Below are 21840 nucleotides of genomic sequence, written 5' to 3'. Positions count from 1 at the left end.
AGAGAAAAACGTTACCAAAATATATACTCAAGTACTCTAATTTTGTTGGTAGGTCCAAAATAAAATAATAAAACTATTTGTCATGATTAGATATAATATAAAATTATTAATTCCGAGGATAATATTGCCATGCTAGAAAAGAACATATGGTGTGTGCAAGTTGGCTAGGTGGTAGAGAGATTAATGCTTGTTCAAATCTTTCGTGGTGCGACCTATAAATTTAAATTTATTTACTCATCCAAAAAAAACATATGAATCCTAAAGACTGGTACTACTAATTTTGATTTTCTTAATCTCTATAACAAGCTTGAATGCATATTTTAGTTTAGCTTATAACTCATGCTTGCTTGGTTTAGTTAAAGAAGATCTAACACGATACATAAATTTCGATAGCACAAAAATAAAGAGAAGTTAATATTACAACACAAGCAGCCTAGAATAATAGAATTTCCCTTTTCAAATTTTCTCTAAAGGTACAACAAATACCAAATCTCCATGATGGGGAGAGTTGATAATATAGAATGTAGTTATAAACTAACCTACCATTTACAAGCCACAAAAAAATGACCAAATAAAGAGAAAGAAAAGAATCAAAAGGATGCAATCTATTATCTTGGACACAAATCTTGATCCTAAAAGAATAGAAACAAATGGTAACCCAAAAGAATTAGTATGAAAATATTAGTGCTACCTCAGACCAAGATCTGTTGCATTCGTCGTCGCCTCCACCGCCGGCTTCACATACTTCCCGATCACTTTTTGATGAGTTCGTCTCCGTATTCGTTGAATTTTATCTTTACTCTTTTTCCTCCTCTTCTCCTTCTCTTTATTTTTCAGATTCCTCTCCTTCTCATAGGTACCTTGCCATATTACTTCACCAGTTGATGGCCACAGCCGTCGTTTGTATGAGCGGTCAATGTCAGATTCCTCGGCCAAGTCCTCATCCATGGCTTTAAGAGTGGAGAACTGAAACCACTTGATCCACATCTGGCCCCTCCGGCCTTTTAGCCCATGCTGTTCCTGCATAAAACCCGTCTCTGGATCGACATAAACCATTCTTCTTGCACTATGGTATGCCCAAACATTTACTAGCAATTCGAGCAAACGAGAGTAGCAATACTTGTCCTGACACATTTCAGATAATATATATATTGAGAGGATATTTACAACAAAGAATTCACTGTTTCTTTACTGAATGTGATTAAAGGAAAAGTACCTTTGATATGCCAAGACAGCAGATCCCCCGTTTTTGGTGATCCTCGTGGAATCGTGCATCAAGTGCATCCACGAAGATTCTATAAATTGGCAAAACAATAGTTTGTTAAAAGATATGTTCATTTGTTAGAACCTTACCAGAACAGGAATTAAAGAGTTCAAACCTTGAAAACATGACGAACTCCAAGAAGGTCTTGGTAGGAAGAGCCCACGAATGCATGACCGACCAAGTGCCATCACCCGAAGGCATGACGGGTAAAGAACTCAAGTTGTGTTTTATGCCATACATCTGTTTCAGAGACTCCGAGAACACAAACCTAATAGCCACAAAACAAGTTAAAGCAGGTCAAACACACATACAAATTTAAACCCCGTGCCAACATTTTGAGAAAATAGCAAATGTGCAACATATGGTAGGAGTGATCCAATATCACATTAAGCACATTATTTCTCCTGCCTTGTGTGGGATGAGATGAACTTTAATGATAAAATAAACACGAGAATACTTACTGGCAATTCCCGGCATTTATAGCATCACAGAATGACCAGAAATCCTGTTTCAATGGGTTTCTTGGGTCCTTGTCAAGCCTGGCCCAGAAGTACAGAGTGTCCCCATGTCTTCGTGCTTCTAAAGCATCCAACAATGATCTTTCAGCAGTCTTGGACAAAGATACCTGTTACGTTATTCATGTTAGACATGGATCGGTATTTATTGAGGAACAAACCGCACAAAATGCTTCATAAATATTTTCTTTGTGTTAGAGTTGACAAGCGAAAGAGTATTTAAAGTGATAAAGCAAGTAATAACAAACATCTCGGTAGCATATTTGAAATCGAAGACATTTATTCCATTTCTTATTGGAACATCATTTCAATGAATACCATTGAACAAGTTATTTTGCATGACAATCAACAATTACAAACCATGATATGTGTCTCCAATTAACCGAAGTACTTTCTGGTTAATCTAGAGTTGCAAAAAAATTAGTGACGAAACAAGGGATAGCCACATTATGCTTAAAGAGCAGAATAAAGGTACCATGCGTGCTGTTGCTCTCCAGGACTGAAATCCTATCCAAGCATTTTTATGGATGCGGTCAACCCGATTAGCAATTGCAAAAAAGGCTCCATATTCTCCTAAGACCTCTCGATAGTAGGCATTATTCAACAAAGGGAGACGAGAAGGCCCATCAACATCATCAGCTCCAGGTCTTCTACCTTTCGAGGACTAGACAATGCATTCAAACATTGCATCAGCTGAATATTAGTAAGCTAGGGAAACATGAAAAACTCCATTGTGCACGAGTCGAATGCTCACCAGCCCAAGCCCTCTATATAATGAAGTGTTGTGCAAGAAGGGCCAGGTTCCTGCTCCAAAGTAAGGTTCGTAAATACATAGTGGTTGGGCAGTCCTTTCAAGTTCTCCTTCATCTCTTTCATGCAACGTACGATCACTCCTCCTGGCACTTCGATATATTTCATCCCATGTGCCTCGAGGCTGATCTGTTCTATCCTTCAACTGCATCAGTTTCACCGAAAAAAGGAGTCATCAAACCAAAGAAGCTCAAACACCATAATCTACCATGCCTAATTTCATAGAAGGTGGCAAAAACCAGATTTACTTACCTCTTCATCTTCTCTTTTCTTTCTCATGTAAGCAATATCCATGTACTTTTGCTCTTCCCATATGGAATACAAAAAAGTTTCATTTGGTAAAATCAAAGCCACAGAGTTCTCTCCGTTGGTATGATTAAATAGCTTCTCAATCTTGTCCACAGATTCCACACCGTCTTTGCTAGGAGAATGGGTGTCCGCTATAGCTTCGAAAAGAGACCATCTCCATTCAGTTTTCAGTTTGTTGGGAATGCTTTTGGCAGCTTGGGGTAGTGCTACTTCGGACGGGAGAGTGAGGATGCTTTCCAATAGTGAAGAATATCCATCCACGCTTTCCAAGACCATTAAGTTTTTAGCTGTATGTTTTCCAATCGATGCAGCATTCTGAGCTACCAGTGAGAGTTTACTATTTGAGACCATTTGCAACAAGATCCGTGTCAGAGCCCTCATATCATCCTTTCGGAAAAGGTAGCCGTTTACCTTGTCACTAACCTAAGATATTCACGAATCCAGTTAGAAGGTCAAATTAGAGAATATATATTATATACTTTGTTCAATCCATCAATCAAGATAAATATCATAACAAGCAAGCTTTCATGTTATATTATTATTAACCAAATAGATTCAATCATATTGAGTATGCTTACATATTTCCTTATTGCAGGTAGATCAGGAGCTACTATAGGTTTCTCGAAGCACATAGCTTTCAGCAAAACACTTGGAAAAGAGTGCTCTTCAAGGAAGGATCCATATACTACGAGATCAGCTGTGCTTATCACAGTATCTATGTTTTGGTCCATAGCAACATGCTTCACCGTATCATTTGGATATCCGAAATTTAGAGCAATGGTCTGCAGCAAGAAATTCACAGTCCATTAGTATACAAGGAACCAAAAAATGGGAGCCTCCCTCCATTTCAACGATGACAGGTTTACGTTAGTGTGGCTGTAACTTCTCTTGTTTTATGTGTGTAGGCTTGTGCCTTGCACGGTTTCAATGAATGCTAACTTCAGTTACAATGGGAAAGCAGTTTGAAGATAAATTATACTCTCACCTCCACAATACTACTGTAGTTGCTAGTGGAGTCGCCAGCTGAGATTATGATTTTAAGACGAGAACGTGAATCTCCAAAGTCCATATATAGCGGGTATAAAGCCTTTAAAACAAAGGCATGCTCGAGCCACAATCCTCTATATGATAGTTGACTGCCCACAACTGCAACAACAAAATCATCTGGTCCATATTCCATATTCAGGCGTATATTCTCTCTACCTAAAGCCTTTTGCTTATCAGCTTTCCAAGCTTCTTCGGGGGAGCCAGGGATGACGAAGTAATTTCCAGGATCACACATTGAATATGCAATCTGCATTGTATGAAAACATTGGTCAAGTAAATCACTGTAACATCCTCTCATAGATGCACTCAACAACAATTTGTGTTCATGAGAATCAGAAACATGGCAACAAATTCTTCTCAGGCTTTGTATCACCGGAAACTTCTGGAAAGGGGGAAACTTACAAGTTTACTCCTAGCAATGTCTAAAGAAGTCGGTATATAATAACCAAAAAAACAAATGCGCATACCACACAAAGATAACAAGTAACATGTGGTTACCGGCAGGATATGGTTTGGGAAGACAACAACCGTGGCCCGATTGAAGTATTTTCTCCACATATCAATCGGCTCACTCTGGCCTCTTGAAACATATTGTCTTAATCGGTCGGCTAGTGTTTGTTCGTGGATGGTCCATACAACAGGAACACTTCTGAAAGGTTCCTGCATAAGACTGTAAGGAGTAAACCCTTTTATGTCATTGGCAAAAGATATAGTCAACGACAAAAAAAGGCAAACTGTCGTAAAGAAATAAATTAAAATAGGTGAGAAAATGAAATTATGTCACTTACCAAGGTAAGAACCCCACAGCATTAATCGAATTCACAAGAACAGCATCATAGCTACAAAAGAAGCAAAAGATTAGAATGTATGCCATCATCTTTTGCCTTCTCTCCCAAATCCCTAAATTTCCTTTTACGACTGGAGCTGAATAAGTAAGCAGGTAGTTGGGGAATGTAAGCTGTGCAATGGGGCAAGAATGTAGAGGATGTATTTTAAACCCCAACAAGAAAGCTCTTAACCCAAAGGCCTTATATTTACATAAAACAACAAAGATAAATTGTAACCTTAGAACTACATGAAGAGTGATTTATGAAAAGGAAAAATGCAAGAAAAATTATAATCAATATAAATTTGTCTATGATGAATCTCTTTGCCAATGGAGAACACAAAAATAAGTTGTTTTAGAGACATTGGAATGGTAGGAAGAGTCAAGCTTAACTACAGTCATAAATTTCAAATATTATAGCAGTTGAATCCCAGAACAAAAGAATTTATTGGCATGAAATGTTGAGGGAAATTGCATACTTCAGCCAATCGACAGCAAACTTCATATCCTTGTCAGCTGCATTGACAGTAACATTTATATCTCTCCAGACAGCATGTGCTGGGCCATCCTCCAGAGTGAATACCTGAAAAAAGAAAGGGTCCATTAATAGCTATTTCACCTCAATCTGTGACACAAGTTGAAGGGAAACAACAGCAACAGTGACAACTACAAATAAGACATAAATCCACAAATATTGATTTCTAGTTCCTTCGTCTCAGATTCTCTTTGTGGCATTGTTACCACTTTTATCCAAACTGCCACCTAAGCATATGATGATATTCAGCAAAGTTGATTTCATATGCCAAAATATTGAACCCAAGGTTCCACTCCCTCCAACACCAGGGCTCAATACAGAACTTTAAGCAGATTCCAGCCAAATTAAAACAGAGTAACTTCCAATTTATCAAACGTTTCCAAAACAATAGTAGTATTCTTCATTACTTGTCCAAGAAAAGGATTTAATCATAGACCAAATTCCAAACTGGCAAGTTTCTAAAGCTATTAGAGGCTGCAATCATTCAGTACAAAAATATCTTCCATACAAGTTAGCATCAAATAGAATAAGTAGAACTGTAAAGGTTTCAAGAAACATACTCAGAAGCATCAGAAAAATTCAAGGTTAGGTTAGTTGGAATACATCATTGACATAGATCATCCATAGTAAAACTATTGATTTTATCTCCATCTCAGCTCAATTAAGGTTACTGAGCAAACATGTGCAAGAAATTCTTACAGCATTTTTCTTGATGCATAGTAAGAACGGTCTTATTAGCAAAAAGGCTGAAATAATCAGAAAAAACTATATAATCTTCGATTAATTTGACCAGGGTCAATTCTACTACCATTCAAGTGGCATAGGCACAAAGACATCTATATTCCATCTTGATTACTATAAACTTATAACATAGAACTCCACGGGTTCCTGTACACATAAATTCGATTACAAGAAGTATAAAATGCAAAGAAAAAATTAATCATCACCTCAATTTCATATCCAATCTCCAGCAAAGCAGTAGCTACAGTAGCCATCAGTATTTGATGTTGATCAACCCATAGATCAGCAAAAACCTACGAAAACACACATTGATGTCAAAGCTGCCCATTTGTACTACACTGCTTACACATCCAAGCTACTAGCTCAATTCACCAAACATAAAAACTAAAGAACATGAACATACATGCTCACAGTCAACCCAAAAAAAAAATCCAATATAAACAGGAAGAAAATTCACTAACCCCGTACAAAATAAAGTACTTAAAAATCAAATCTTTACAATGCTCACCAAAGCAATCTTCGGTTTTCTGTATCCAAATCTCACAAATGTACTCTCATTCGCAACAGTATCATTCTTCCGAAACTTCTCAGCGATTTTCAAAGGCTCAAAGCTCAAATCTTCACCAAAATCCAACTCTTTCAGGAACGAAAACTCCTCGGAATTTACACCAGAATTCCTCCGAAACAAGTCATGGGCTATCCCAGATTTGTTTCCATCTTCAATTACCGAGCCCGGCAAGAAGAAAATCTGGAAGAAGAAAATGAAGAAGAAGAATACAGCAACCGCGCAGATCAACTGGAGATAATCAATTTTCTTGAAAAGGAAAGCTCTTGCAAATCTTGATCTGCTCCTTTGCCCCGAAAATCCAATACTGTTAGAGCTCCGAGCAGATGAAGAACGCTGTAAATTATGGTCCCTCTTCAATGCGAGCGCAGTTTCAAGTGAACCCATTTACACTCCCATAAAAGAGAAGCACCAAGAACTCAAATCTTTATAGCTCAAATCGCTTCCACATATACATACTCGTTTCAATAATGTCGGTACGCAAGATTTACCCCCAAAATAAGCAGAAAAGAGAAAAAGAAACAGCGTTTTGGGATGATAAAAATGATGGGTTTGCTGTATTTATATATTTTGACTGGATTGGAATTGTGGATTGCCTATTTTCTTTTTTCTTCTCCTCTTTCGCAAGAATTCCAGTGGACTGAAGCGAGTTTTCCGTTTTTAATTTTTATTTGGATTTTTCTTTAATCGAGAAATTAGGATTAAGAGTTAATCTATTGACGTGACTGATTACTCATTCTTTAGTCATACGCGTGCTATATAGATTATCAAATAGTAGTAATTATTTTATTGATGTGTTTTTATTGGATGGGAGAGAAAATAAGCCTTTTTTTTTAATTTATATACATTAATTTATTGGCCAGTAGGAGAGGAGAGACCTAGATCTAGAGATGGGTTTGTCTGTAAAGAAGGTTGGAATGTTAATTGTTTATTAAATAATTTTTTTAAACAATATATATCTGACATATTTAGCTGTTACATTTTCTAATAAAGACAAGTGTATACATATGGAAATAATCATTTATTCAATAGTAATTTAAATACTACTGTTGAGTGTTGACAGAGGGTTGCAATGGATGGAATTATTTGCCAACAAAAATAAAATTGGGATGCAAAATCAGCCGTAATTGTGGATTCTTGATTGATTAAATAAACAGGCAATAGTCAAGAAATTTTGACATAAAAACTCGAATCCAATAGGAATAAGTTTACAATATTTGCAAAATTAATTTAACATTCGGCAGTATTATGAAGATCATATATGTAATTCAATTCAAAATTAAGGCCATAAGCTATTTTTCATTAATTAGTTTGTGTAGTTGTTGACCTACTAACCACTAATACGGCGTATTTAGACGTTTAACACGTCACTATATTACTGTATTTCGTAAGTTCACATTATGTGATGCATTTTATTTTGATACTACTTCCTTTTTTAAAAACAGAAACATTTGAAATGACACGAGTTTTAATACACAATTAATAAAGTAAAATAAAATAAAAGAATTGATAAAATAACATATGTGAAAAAATGAGTAAAGTAAGAAAGATGAAGAGAAAAAGTAATGGAAATAGAGTTAGTGGATTGTGGGGTCAACTTCCTAAAATAGAAAGTTTAGAAAATTTCTATTTTTAAGAGACGACCAAAAATGAAAATAGTTTCTATTTTTAAGAGAATGAAGTAGTATGAAATTAAAAAAAATAGTACAGATCTCCGTATTTAATAAATTCAATGAAAAATAATAGTTTATGGCCTTATTTTTTAATAAAATATGAGATATAATATACTCCATCCAATTCAATGAAAAATAATAGTTTATGGCCTTATTTTTTTAAATAAAATATGAGATGAAGTATAATGTACTTCATCCATCTTTCAAAAATAGTCTCATTTTGTTATTTTAGATTGTCTCACAAAATTGATCAATTTAAAGAAAAATCACCACACGTTACACTACTTAAAAGTTTTAAGTTGAGTCTCACTATTCATAAACACTTCTTCATTTATTATTCTTTTTTTTCATACTTAACTAAATTTACATTAAACTTTGCATAGTCCATAAAATCTTTATTTTTAAGGAACTATGAGGTAGAATAAAGAAAAATAAATAAAGTACTTGAAAATTAAAAGTTCATTTTTATTAAAAAGATTGAAATATGGAGTATCATTTCATTTGGACGTTCCAATAAACTATACTCCTACACCCCATTCATCTTAGGATATATGGAATAGCAATCAAAGATTTCAAGATTTAAATTTTTTTTTAATTTTTCCTATTTTTTTACAGTGAACATCACACTCCACTAAATTATTACTATATTCATATCATAGTAAAACTATACAAATATATATATAAGATTCATATATCATTATATTTTTAAAAATTCACATTAAATCAAAATGAGATATTAAATTATGTATAGATGGAGTAGTTGGCTTGAACATATAAAATGTTAATTAATGACGTAGCAATATTAATCAGATTATTCATAGTGTTTAAGTACTAAATTAATCAATGTCAATATCACTCTCATCTCATGTATTGAACGAGGAATCGTAATCTTTGATCTCATGTCAATGTAATGATAGTAGTCATAAAGAAAACATTAAATCATTCCACAATAAGAACACGAATCTAACCATTCAACACTAGCTACTAAGCTAAAATATAGAACTCTATTCTATAAGAAAAAATATATGTTTAAAATATAGTGATTAAATTTTTTTTTTCATAAATAAAAATTTGAATATTCGCCTTCAATATATTCTATTATAAATATGCAAAGCCCGAATTCAGAAATGATTATCTTCCGTTGGTGTATAGTGGTAATATTTTATGTGCATAGTAGGGTTTTCAGTAGTTAGATTTTGTTGCTCGAGCCTCGATGTATATGAATATTGTCAACAAGTCTTAATTTCGTTTAATTTATGTTTGTATTATATTTATTTTTCTTTTAATAGTTCAAAAGTTATTACTACTATTACCGTTATTAGTTTTACAGATTATATAAAAAAATCAAATTTCAATTTATCCATTTCTTCATAATTTAGAATATATGAATAAAAGAACAGATTGCATTCTGATTTCTACATAATTTATAACAATAATGATGTCAATAAAAATTTTAAGGTATTAAAATTGAGAGTAAATTATTAAATAAATTATTAAATTTGATCAAAACCTAGCTAGTCTCGTATGTTTTAAAAATAGATTTGTACATTAACTTCGACTATTTCTCATCCATCCATTCCTTCTAGAGTTTTTCACAGGCCTAGTGTATAAATAACATGATAGAGTACTATGTATTACGTAATAGATAGTCATTTAAATAATGAAGTATGATTATTTTATAATATACTATATAGGGGAGCATTAAGATATCACTATATAGGGGAGCATTAAGATATCACTATAGTTAGAGTGACAATGTACCACCAACCTCGTGCTGCCACGTGGCACGCTATCCAGCAATATTAGGGACGTATCCAGCAATATCATAGTAAGCGTTTTAGATGGATTTCTACAGATTGCATGATAGTACTACGTGGATTGCTGTGTGGAGTGCTGAGTATTGTTGTATTAGTTATACAGCAAAATAACGGTATAAAAAACAATCTGCTATATGCATACTGCAACTGAAACATTCTATGTCTATACATCAATACTCAACAATCTACACAACAATCCACCTATTACTATCATACAATCTGTAAACGCATACTAAATTAATATTGTTGGATAGCGTGACACGTGGCAGCACGAGATTGGTAGTACGTTATCACTTTAAAAAGGGTTGACATCTTAACATAATCCTACTATATAGTATCATATAAGATTTTAAAATAAATTATTAAATTTCAATATTTCTATTTTCACATCCATAAACCAAAGTGGCATCTTTTATGGAGTATATTTTAAAACAACGTCTGTCCAGAGTCTTTGTCCTAGCGGTAATGAGCTTAGACATTATTGCATGAGGTGCCGAGTTCGAGTCCTCTTGACATCAATTGTATTTTCCTCTTATCTATAGTATAGGAGTTTACATACATATATAAAGTTCAAGTGTTTTGGATTGTCATATAGCACTGATTTGGGTGAGAAAATGAAGTTGTTTCATTTTTATTTTATTTTATTTTTCCTTTGCTTATTTGATGCATTTTTGTTTCTATTTTTACACTCAATATAAAAGCAATTTATGGTTCCAATATTTGTAGTCTGTTAGTAGTATTTTTTATTTTTTATCTATAGGTTTCATTGGTTTGTGTACTTAAACCTATTCTATTACAAATAAAGAGATATTATAGAAAATTACATATATACATATTTTTGAATAGGAATTGAGATACATAATTACACCAGGTTCCAATGCAATTCCAATCCTGAACACACATAAAAAATATATTAGTTTTCATACATATATAACATGAACCATAGCAAAAAATAATATAACTTCATTTGTACAACTAAAATATGAAGTGGAAATTATGTAGCTGCAATTCTACAACTGTAATATGAACAGGATAATATGAACTTTATGTACATTTGAATTTTGAAAGTCACCTAGAGATATTGCAAATATGAAATGCATAAGTATAAGTCATACATGAAATCCATACAAGTTTGTTTATCATATAGCAAAGTTTAAAAAAGGAAAAAGAGAATGAGTAGTATATCAACAGTCAATAGAAAGCATCAAAAAAATTAATTAATTTGGAAGTCATCTAGAGTTATAGAAAATCTGAAATTTTTGATCAAAAGTCATATAAGAAGTATGCAAATTTGATTATCATGTAGCATTAAGAGAAATAACAAACACAGAATGAGGAGTATATCAACGATCTCAGAAAAGATTTATCTAAATTAATGAATAATGTTATTGGATTTGATGAGGAGAATCATGTATGAAAGAATCTGTAGAGTATGATTTTTTATTCTTACATTGTAATGGTTTTATGTTTATAATGTATAACTCATAAGTCAGTTCTGATGCATATATATTTTTATGATTCATTCATGTGCAATTAATAAAAAGAAAAGAAGTTCATACCTCTTATAAATTTAGATGGATTCAGAATCCAAAATAGCACTTTATTGGCCACTGAAATGTTGCATATTTCGAAATTTGCTTTGTAATAAATATATGTCAGTGCTAATTTTAAACATGTAATCTTGAACTTATCTGTGTAGAGTAATAAATTAGATTAATACCTTTTCTTGAAAAAATTATGTTATTAGAGCAAATGTTTTTGAAGACGTATCCTGCAAATGAAATCATTTGTCTATTAGTATCTTAATCTTAAAAGAATGTAGTTATTAATGTATTTGATTCAATCTAATGTTGAACTTGAATTGTGTAGAACTGAAACAGTGTAGTAATAAATAAGAATAGTACATATTCTGATTGAAGTGTGCTAATATTATTATGTATAATACTTCTCTTGGTTCTTCAAGAGCTTTTGTTATTAAAATCCTACAAATAAAATCATTTGTAGTTAAGTATGTTAATGTCAAAATAATTTATATGTTAAAGCATAATCTATAAAATTTGTTAACTTTTCAAAGTAATTGATAAGGAAAATTTCATGCATAGGTTATGGGGTTAAATTCTATGATTTCTACGAACTAATACACGTTTTAAGTTTAGGTGCGCAGAGAATCTGTCAGGTCAAGGAAACGGAAGGAGAAATCTACCAGGCAGAGGAAACTGAAGGAAAATGGAGTGAAGAAGCCAGCTGTAACCTGACCCAGGAGATTGCGGAAGCAGCTGTGAGCGGAAAAGTATCTTTTTGAAGGACTTTCTAGGAGGGCAAAATCGAAAAATCAGTAGAGAAATTACCCTAGAAGTTCGAGCCTCAACTATAAATAGAGACACAACATGAAGAGAGAGGATGACTCATCACATTCACTTTTCGCTCTTAGCTCATCACTTCACACACATATTTCTCTGCGCACTTAAGCAATTTATTGTTTCAGTGTTGAACCTTAAATATCGTAGTTATGGAAGTTTATGTTTTTCTGTTCAGCTGATTCTGATGTTTGATTGTTGGTATTTACTATTTTGGATGCTTTTTGCAATTGATGTTTGATTTGGAGTGGAGATCGGTTTGATAGGAGTTGATTTGTCGTTGAATCAGTTGAATCGGAGTTGAGGAGTATGGGTTTGACGTATTGGAGTTTGTTTTTGGTTGATATGAGTTGAATTGTTAAACGGAGTTGTGGATCTGAGTCGTGATGTTCTGAATTTTGCATGGTTATGGATGTTTACTGTTTTCTGCTTGTTTTGCTCGGCCTAGTAGTTTAGATCTAGTCATTTCATGTTTAATCGTAATGTTTGAAGTCGGATTTGTGATTACTCTGTTTTCGTATGCTTGATACTCTGTTTTGCCTCTGTTAAGTTAGATTGTTGGAGAAGATGAAGGTAGAAGTTAGTTAGGAGTCGGATCTCTGCTGGTGTTGTTACTTTCTGCAGCTTTTCTGTCGTCATAACCAATTCGAGAAAATGGTCCCCACTGCATGTTACGTATTGCCCAGCTGTTTTTTTGGAAATCTGTTTACCTGGTCTAGTAGTTTGGTTGTTGAATATTTTTCTAGTTAAACTTCATTTCTGATACTCATGCATGCGTACGTTCTCTTTCTGTTCCTAGGACTAGTAGCTAGGATAGTCACCTTTAATTCCCCCAAGTCTAGTAGTTAATCAAGTATTAACCCATGAGTTGTGTGGCAGCAGCCAACCCCTTCCAAGTACTCTGAACACTTGCTTACCATGTCCATCTATGTGGGACGGATCCTTACTACCATGTACTACCCAGAGTCCGCTCGTAAAGACGTCAAAAGAGCTTTTGGGGTCCTTCAAGCCCGATTCAACACTGTGAAGGCCCCGTCTCGGCTGTGCTACGTGAAAAAAATCACCGACATCATGTACACATGTATTATCTTGCACAACATGATTATAGCCGACGAAGGACCGAGGGCTGCTAGCTTTTATGACGAGGATGAAGCCGGAAGCTCAACCGCGAGGTCTCCCCCACGCCGAGGTGTGCATACGATGGTGAGTGAGAGGATCGAAACAAGACACACAATGCGCGATACCCGAACCCACGTTGAGCTACAAGAAGACCTAATCAAACACATTTGGGCGAAATTCGGCCACTAGTAGCGGGTTTTTTTAATTTTATGAATTTAATTACGTAATTTTTAATTTTTAGGATTTAAATTATGTAATTTTTAATTTTTAAGACTTTAATTATGAAAATTTTAATTTTTAGGATTTTAATTATGTAATTTTTTTTGTAATTTGTAATATTATTCCGGATATTTTTAATGCATTTTAATATTGTGGAAATGTTTTTATTTAAATTGAATAATAGAATGGTGGGACCGTTGAGCTTGTCCTTGCGGAAGAGCGCGGATGTGGGTGTTGTGCTCTTGCCTAAGAGCAGGGAGTAAAAGTGGGTCCGAGCCCACATCTGTGCTCGTTGGCAAGAGCACCGATGTGGATGCTCTAACTCATCACTCTGGATAGTTATTTTCTTGAATTTCAAATATAATACTACCTCCGTCCCCCAAATACTGTCCCAGTTTGACCCTGCACGTATTTTAGAAATGTAATGGAAAGTGAGTTGAAAAAGCTAGTGGATTGTGGGTCCTACTTTTATATATTAGTTTTATAATAAATGTGAGTATGAATGAGTTAGTGGGGGTCCACTATAAAAAATGGTAAAAAGTGAAATGAGACACACTTTGGGGGACAGACGGAAAGGAAAAATAGGACAAACTTTTAGAGACGGAGGTAGTACTGTATATACTCTATTTGTCCTTAAAAATACTCCATCCGTTCCACATTAGGAGTCCCGTTAACTTTTTCTGCACTCGTTTTATAAAAATGATAATAAATAGTTAAAGTGGAGAAATGGTAAAGTCAACGAGACTCTTAATGTGGGACGGAGGGAATAATAAACTATTTATATTTTAGTCTATTTCTTAAAATTATATAGTATATTTTTTTGGTTAGGAAAATATAATTCACTGATAAGTGGACTCAATCTCCACTAATAATATTTTAATTAATTTTTTTTCTATCTCTCTTACATTATTAATTAATCATTAAATATAACTCATGGAGCATGAAATATTACACCAGTATATATTGCAATGCTTAATTTATAATCCGAATTATCCAAAATCCAAAAACTTATCCTCATCCCTCGCACGGCCAACCAACAAGGTATGGGCGAGTAAGAATGAAATTCAAACAAAATGCAAAGGCAAATGCAGATACCCTGTTAGACTTAGATCATCGCCAATGGCTCTACTGCTGGAAATTTCTTCCTTCACTGGAAGAGGAGCTCCAATTCGATGGAGTCCACAAACAAGAAGCAGAAATAATGTTAGAATAAGTATGTGTTCCGTGAGGTGAAGGCGAAGCAGAGGGATACGGCGCCGTTTCAGGGTAATGGTATGGCGAAGGAGGAACACAAGCTGGATTACTATCTCAATACGGATTACGCTATCCGGACCCTCCGTCACGAGATTCCGGACCTGTTAACCTCAGAGCTCAGCTTTGATATCTATCTGTCTATACTCTTATTTGCTTTTACTTTATTTTGCTTAATTGGGCCAACTTCATTCCTTCATTTTTATGCGATTGATGTCACCCTCACTTGCTCGTTTTATACCATTATTTAGGATTAGATCGTAGTGTGAAGAGTAAAGACCCAAATTGAAATCAAGCCAAGTGTAATGGGGCATTTGTAAAAGGAATATAGCCAAGTGATGGATTGCGTGGATTGTAGTGGAAATAAAGTGAGGCCATCATCAACCTGAATTAGTTAGACAGAGTTTGGTGATGAAAAAAGTAGGGGTAGAATTATGAGGGGTGAAAGTGAGTGGACATTGTTGTAGCTTCTTCTTTACTTCTTTTTTTTATAGCTTCTTGTCAACGAGCACGGATGTGGGTCCGGTCCTACTTTTACTCCCTACTCTTAGGCAAGAGCACAATAACCACATCCGTGCTCTTCCGCATGGACAAGCTCAATGGTTCCACCATTCTATTATTCAATTTAAATAAAACATTTCCACAATATTAAAATACATTAAAAATACCCAAAATAATATTACAAAATTACAAAAAAATTAAAAATTATATAATTAAAATACTAAAAATAAAAATTACATAATTAAAATTTAAAAAATTAAAAATTACTTAATTAAACACCTAAAAATAAAAATTACCCCCGTGGATGACTATTCATCCGGCTCTACCCCCAATGTTCTTTGGAGACCCCGTACCATCGCCACATGCGATCGAAGTTGCTCGGGGGGTCATATTTGACCTATCGGCCAAAATTATATGAGTTGGGCCAAAATCCCCAACAACGAGTTGGTGGAGCGGGTTAGGGAGCGGGTTCGGGAGCGGGTGCGGATGGAGTCGCGGTGCGACGGCGGTTGGCCGCCGCCTTCTTCCTTCCTTGCGGCCGGCGTTGGGAACCGCTCGGGCAGGCGTCGGGGTTACCCAAGTTAACTCCGGCAAGTTGGCTAGTCACATCTTCGGAGCCGGCGTCGGATAGGGATACCGACCTCGTCCGTTTGGAGGAGGATCTAGAGGAGGATGTTACGTCTCCCCTATACTTCGGATGCGACCGCGTCTCCTGCCAAATGTTAAGGTACTTGAACGGCTTGTAGTTCATGGATTGGTAGGTTGCCAAGGCGGAACTGATGATGTCAAGCTCGCTCCGGCCGCACCCCGCCGACCGCTCTTCCTGGAGGTAATACCCCTGGAACTTTTGGATTTCCTCGTTGGCTCTGTATATGGCATTGCGCACCATACTCTCGTTGCGCTCGATTGTTCCAGCTGGCCGGTTTTGATTGTACCGGCGACAAATGCGCCACCAATAATAGTCACCGAATTGGTTCGTGCCAACCTCCGGATCTTCGGAGATTGACAAGAACGCTTTGAACAATTGCTCCATCTCCCCCGGAGTGTACGGGGTGCGGACACCGCGAGTAGGAAGAGGAAGAGGAAGAGGTTGAGAGGGGCCGCTCCCTCCCTCTCTAGGCACGGATGGCTCGTGTGTCACCCATATTGCCCTTCGGGGCATCTTGGTCGTCGATCGTGTAAGGCCGATAGCCACCTGGAACTTGCGAACCTTGGGTTTGAGGAGGGGCTGAATATTCCGTTTCCGGACTAGGAAACGGTTGTGAACCGAACCAATCGGGGTTCCAACCGTGGGAGCCGGATGGGTCATCGTCGGAGCCGGACATTGTGTTGTTGTAAGAGTGAAAGAAAGATTGAGAATTGAGAATGGAAATGAGAAAATGTAGATGAGAATTGTGTAGTTTGGTGTGAATTTTTTGTTGTGGAAGTGGAAGTATTTATAAATGAAAATGTGCATTTTTGGGGAAAAAAGTTGAAAAATAAATTAAAAGTGGGTAGAAAACGGATATAATTTTTTGAGAAGTAGGAAAATATTTTTTTATATTTTTAATCGGATTTTTTAATTAAAATCTGGTTTTTTTTAAAAATTAAATTGCCAACTGCTACGCCGTTGGCCAATAGGAAACTGCCACGTACGCTGCTCGCTGGCACGGACGTGCTCGATGCATCGAGCAGTGCTGTGCCAGCGGCAAGAGCGCAGTGGCGGACAGCGGTTCCGCGCCGCTGGCACGGACGGACGGACGAGCGTGTGCTCGCCGCTGTAGATGCTCTAAAGAAAAAAGTATTCTTGAGTAGGGTGTTGAAAGTGATAATACAATTTACTACCGTTACCAAACTCGTTTTATATGAATAAATTTGCTGCGAGACTTCCAATGTTTGTCTTTGTCAATGCTGTGTAGCACCCTCCCTCTAACTTGTTCTATGTCATATGTCATGCCAAGGGACATTGTTTCAGTTTTTCCAATCCAAACAATTCAAAATTGGACAAATATGAAGTCTTGATTGTGTTTTGCGCAGGGAAGATATTATCTTCAGAGACCCAATGAACGCTTTTGCTGGCATCGAGAACTACAAATCAATGTTGTGGGGTTTGAGGTTTCACGGGAGGATCTCTTTCCGGGCTCTGTGGGTCGACATAGTGAGTGTGTGGCAGCCCGTGGACAAGAATACGATCATGGTGCATTGGATCGTTCATGGCATCCCTCGAGGTCCATGGAAGAGCCGCAGCAGATTCGACGGCACCTCAGAGTACAAGCTTGACAAATATGACAAGATCTATGAGCACAAAGTTGACAACGTCGCTGTAAATGGACCCCAAAAACACCTACTACTAACAGTGGAGCACTCATTCAACTTAATAGGTTGCCCCTCCACCTCTAAATATGTAAACCAACGAAACAGATTGTATGCAGAAAGATATAAATACGTATAAATATGCGGAAGAACAACTTCAAACACGTAGGGTTATCACAAGCTGTTCGAGATAATTGATCAGCTTTTCTTTCAAAAATAATTTCAAAACAAAAACAAAATGTGGTTGAAATCTCTCATCCATGAGTGTTGACAGCTTCCCACAGCAAGTTCCTGGGAGCCATGGAGAAATCGCGGGCCTCAACCGCGGCAGTTCTAAGCGTTCGCAGCGTCCACTTGTTCGCCTCGACGAAGGTCAAGCTCCGGTAGGGCAGGTTGTGCTTCTTGCAGAGCTCTCTAATGATGGGGGAAACTTTCCTCAAATGGCACCTTGGCAGCCTGGGGAAGAGATGGTGCTCCAGTTGAAACTGCAACCCACCGAAGAACCAATCCATCCAAGAAGGGCAGTCGATGTCGATGGTCCCGGCGGTTTGTTTCTCGAACCAGTTGTTCCCTTTGGGGGGGCCAACGTAGACGTCGGCGGCGAAGTGGTTGAGCGTGAATTGGATGTGCTGGATGGCGCAGACGCAGAAGCTGGCAAGCACGAAGAGCACGCGTTCGGTCCAATTGGGCAAGCAGGAGACGAGGAGAGGGAACCATGTCCAGAAAATCATGATTCCCAATATGTTTAGGGCTCTGTCGGGGACTCTGCGGTTGGAGAGGAGGAGGAGGAATGTCTGGAGATAGAGATTAACTCTGGCGACGCACATCACCGGGTAGTAGGTGAGGTGCTGGTAGCTGATGAAGAATCGGGCGATTGGATCGAATTCGAGCTTTCTGTTGTAGAATTTGGAGGTGAGGTTGGTGAAGAAGCGGGTGGAGACGGCGAGCATCGGGAGGTGCTGGAGATCGGGGTCGTAATCGAGGCTGTTGCAGGCGATGTGGTGCGCGTTGTGCGTCCACTTCCACCACGCAATGCTGATGCCGGTGAGGCAGTTACCGGTGAGGATCTGCGCCAGTTTGTTGAATCTAGGGCTAATCATGATGTTGTAGTGGCCGGAGTCGTGCCCTAGGTAGGCGACCTGCATCCAGATCAATCCGAGGAGGCCTCCGGAGAGAATGTGTGTGAGGAAACCGTCGCAGCGGAGGACGCCGTAGAAGCAGGTGGCGAGGAGCACCGAGATGAAGCAGAGGCTGTAGATCACGCCGTGGCCTTTCTTCTCGAACATTCCGGATCTGGTGAACTGCGTCGCGAGGTTGCGATAGTCGCGAGACATGTCGGAGACGTGAAAGTCGCGGAGGTGGTAGCCGGTGAAGAAAGTGTCGAGGTGTTTCCAGGCGGAGCCAGGGTGGAAGGCGATGAACGCATCGGTGACGTCCTGTCCGCCTAAATTGAGGAGAGGAACCTCGCCGCCGGGGTGCTGCTTCGCCCAATCCGTTACGTTGTAGACTTTGCCCTGGATTGAGAGCCACAGATCACCGGATTTGTTGTGCTTGCTTAGCTCTTCGGAGGTGATGTACTTCTTCTCATCAGCAGCAGCGGCAGCGGCGGCCATTGTTGATCGATGCGCCACCTCTCGCTACCTGATGAGATCTGGAATCAGATAACCGACTGCAGATCCACTTTCTCTCTCCTCCTATTTTGAATCCGCTACACGTTGTGAAACACAGTCACCGCCAGTATCAGATTGAAGAGCTTATCAACGTCTGCGTTTGAATCTGGAATGCCGAAACGAAATCGATTGATTACTAGTATATCAATATACAGAGAGAGAGAGAGAGAGGGAGAGGAGAAGAGAAGAGGTCGTATGATAGTGGAATGCGCGTGGACAGCGAAGCATGCGGCGAAGTGGTGGAAGCTGTAGAAGTCCTTGCCTGCCTCTCACTAAATAAACAAGAAATCGAATAATCTCAATCTTATTCTTTTTCTATGTAGAAAGGGAAAGGCCTTTATTTCATAAATTATAAAGATATGTACTCCAACATACTCCATTTTTTATTGTTTTAATCCGATTTGGATTTTCGTCGTGAGTTATAAATTGTGACGATAATAACAATAATCTGATTATTAAATAGGTTCAATTTAATATTGACCCTAGAAATTACGTTAATAATCGAAATCTAAGTAGGCGATTAATGCGCTACTCTAAGTCAGCATTGGCGATAAAATCGTGAAAGTAAATAAGAAAAGTTCGACGAGATAATAAATAAAGTTTGACGGTGGGATAAATTAATTAATTTAATGACGACTAAAAACAATGGTTTATATGTGGATGGAAAAGGTAAAGGCGACAGCTAATTTTGGTTAACTGTTGAAATCAAAATCGTGGCCTTCAATGTGCCAGATAGAATAAGGAATAGATGTGGTGTTTTTCACGTTCAGGCCGGTTCGGCCCCTATCAATATAATTTTAATACGAGTGAACTACATAAATGGTACCTGATATTTCACTTTCACACATATATGGTACATGATTTTTATTTTATATAATTTTAGTACTCCATGACTAAAATAACTCCAGGTACCCAAACATGTGATTTATTTGTTATGGGGGATATTTTTAGAAATTTCAATCAAATAATACTAAACATGTGATTTTTTTTCTTCTATCTTATTTATTTTTTTCTTCTTATTTTCTTCTACTTTCGTTTTTCTACTTTCGTTTTTCCATTTTCACTTTTTCTTTCTTTTTTTCTTCTTTTTCTTCTTTCTTTTTAGTGTTTTATACATACATTTAATTGTATTTATAATATAAACCAAGAACAAAACACCTAATTAAATTAATTATTAAAGAAATTAAATTAATTGAATACTTTTTATTAAATTATTTTATACTTGTTTTAGGGTTGAAACACCTAACTAAAAATATTAAACTCTTTATATTAAGATTACATTTCAAAATTTTAAATTTTTATTAAGACTATATTGATTAGTTATTAATTTAATATAAAATAGTAATAATAATAATAATAATTATTATTATTATTATATTATATGATTCATAATTTAAATAATTATACTATAATCATTTATTAATTACTACTAATTTTTAGTAATATAATAATAATATTATTATTATAATTAAGTATAATTATAATTAAGTACATTGAATGATATTAAAATATAAATTAATTATTAATTTATAACTTCAAAATAATAATATTAATATTGATTAATACTCCCTCCGTTCCATGTAATAGAGTCATTTTGTCATTTAAATACGTTCCATAGTAATAGAATCGTTTTCCTTTGTAATAAAAGTCAACACATTTTTCCACATCTACTTTACTCTCTCTTACTTCTTTCTCTCTTCATCTCTCTACCTTTTTTATTTTCCACTTTATTATCCTTTTACTTAACTCACCTAACACAATTTTTCTTAATTTCCGTGCCGAAAAGAAACGTCTCCATTATTATGGAACGGAGGGAGTAATAATAGTATAAAAGGGTGAGGAGAATGAGATAAGATATTATATTAACACTTTTGGTACTAGTTTTGTGTATGCCCAAAATATCTTCCATGACACAAATGGCAAAATGCATTTATTTATGTGGCATTTTGGGGTGAAAATCTCATCGTACAAAAAATGTGATTTATAGGTACCAAAAAAGATATAAAATAAAAATTATGTATCATTTATGTGCGAAAGTGAAAGATCATACCATTTATTTAGTTTACTCTTTTAATTTTTAATCAACCAAAAATATCTACTCTTATTTACTTATTTTTTATTTTTACTATACTTTATAGTTTATTCTTTGTCTATCTTACCACGTCCATGTATTTTTATTCTTCTAAGCCATGTTTATTTGACATAGATTGTGGATTGAGAAAGTAATTTGATTCCCATTTATTAGATTCCTGTGTTTGGCAAAAATGTGGAAAGTAATATGATTTTCCAAGTTATATACTAATTTAAGGATTCTTTTTCCTCTAATAAA

At 36.2% G+C, this 21840-nt stretch overlaps 2 protein-coding genes across 2 annotated transcripts; both read right to left on the bottom strand.

The window, feature by feature from the left end:
• Positions 1-434: 434 nt before the first annotated feature.
• On the bottom strand, positions 435-7254 carry LOC121750183. The gene is made up of 14 exons (XM_042144667.1): positions 6556-7254; positions 6254-6340; positions 5251-5354; positions 4734-4784; positions 4444-4615; positions 3884-4192; positions 3477-3680; positions 2842-3321; positions 2534-2734; positions 2255-2443; positions 1726-1889; positions 1380-1532; positions 1217-1295; positions 435-1125 (listed from the first exon to the last, which is right to left on the bottom strand). Exons 1-14 carry the CDS (start codon positions 6997-6999, stop codon positions 688-690), a joined length of 3075 nt encoding a protein of 1024 aa, XP_042000601.1. The 5' UTR covers positions 7000-7254; the 3' UTR covers positions 435-687.
• A 10701-nt stretch (positions 7255-17955) lies between these two features.
• On the bottom strand, positions 17956-19852 carry LOC121750502 (delta(8)-fatty-acid desaturase-like). Its single transcript, XM_042145044.1, has one exon. The coding sequence runs from the start codon at positions 19452-19454 to the stop codon at positions 18096-18098; it is 1359 nt and encodes a 452-aa protein (XP_042000978.1). The 5' UTR covers positions 19455-19852; the 3' UTR covers positions 17956-18095.
• Positions 19853-21840: the final 1988 nt, after the last annotated feature.

Source organism: Salvia splendens, chromosome 1 (genome assembly GCF_004379255.2).
Source record: "Salvia splendens isolate huo1 chromosome 1, SspV2, whole genome shotgun sequence".
Taxonomy (NCBI): Eukaryota; Viridiplantae; Streptophyta; class Magnoliopsida; order Lamiales; family Lamiaceae; genus Salvia; species Salvia splendens.
The sequence above is the reverse complement of the archived record's forward strand: the minus strand, read 5'-3'. Positions and strand labels throughout refer to the sequence as shown.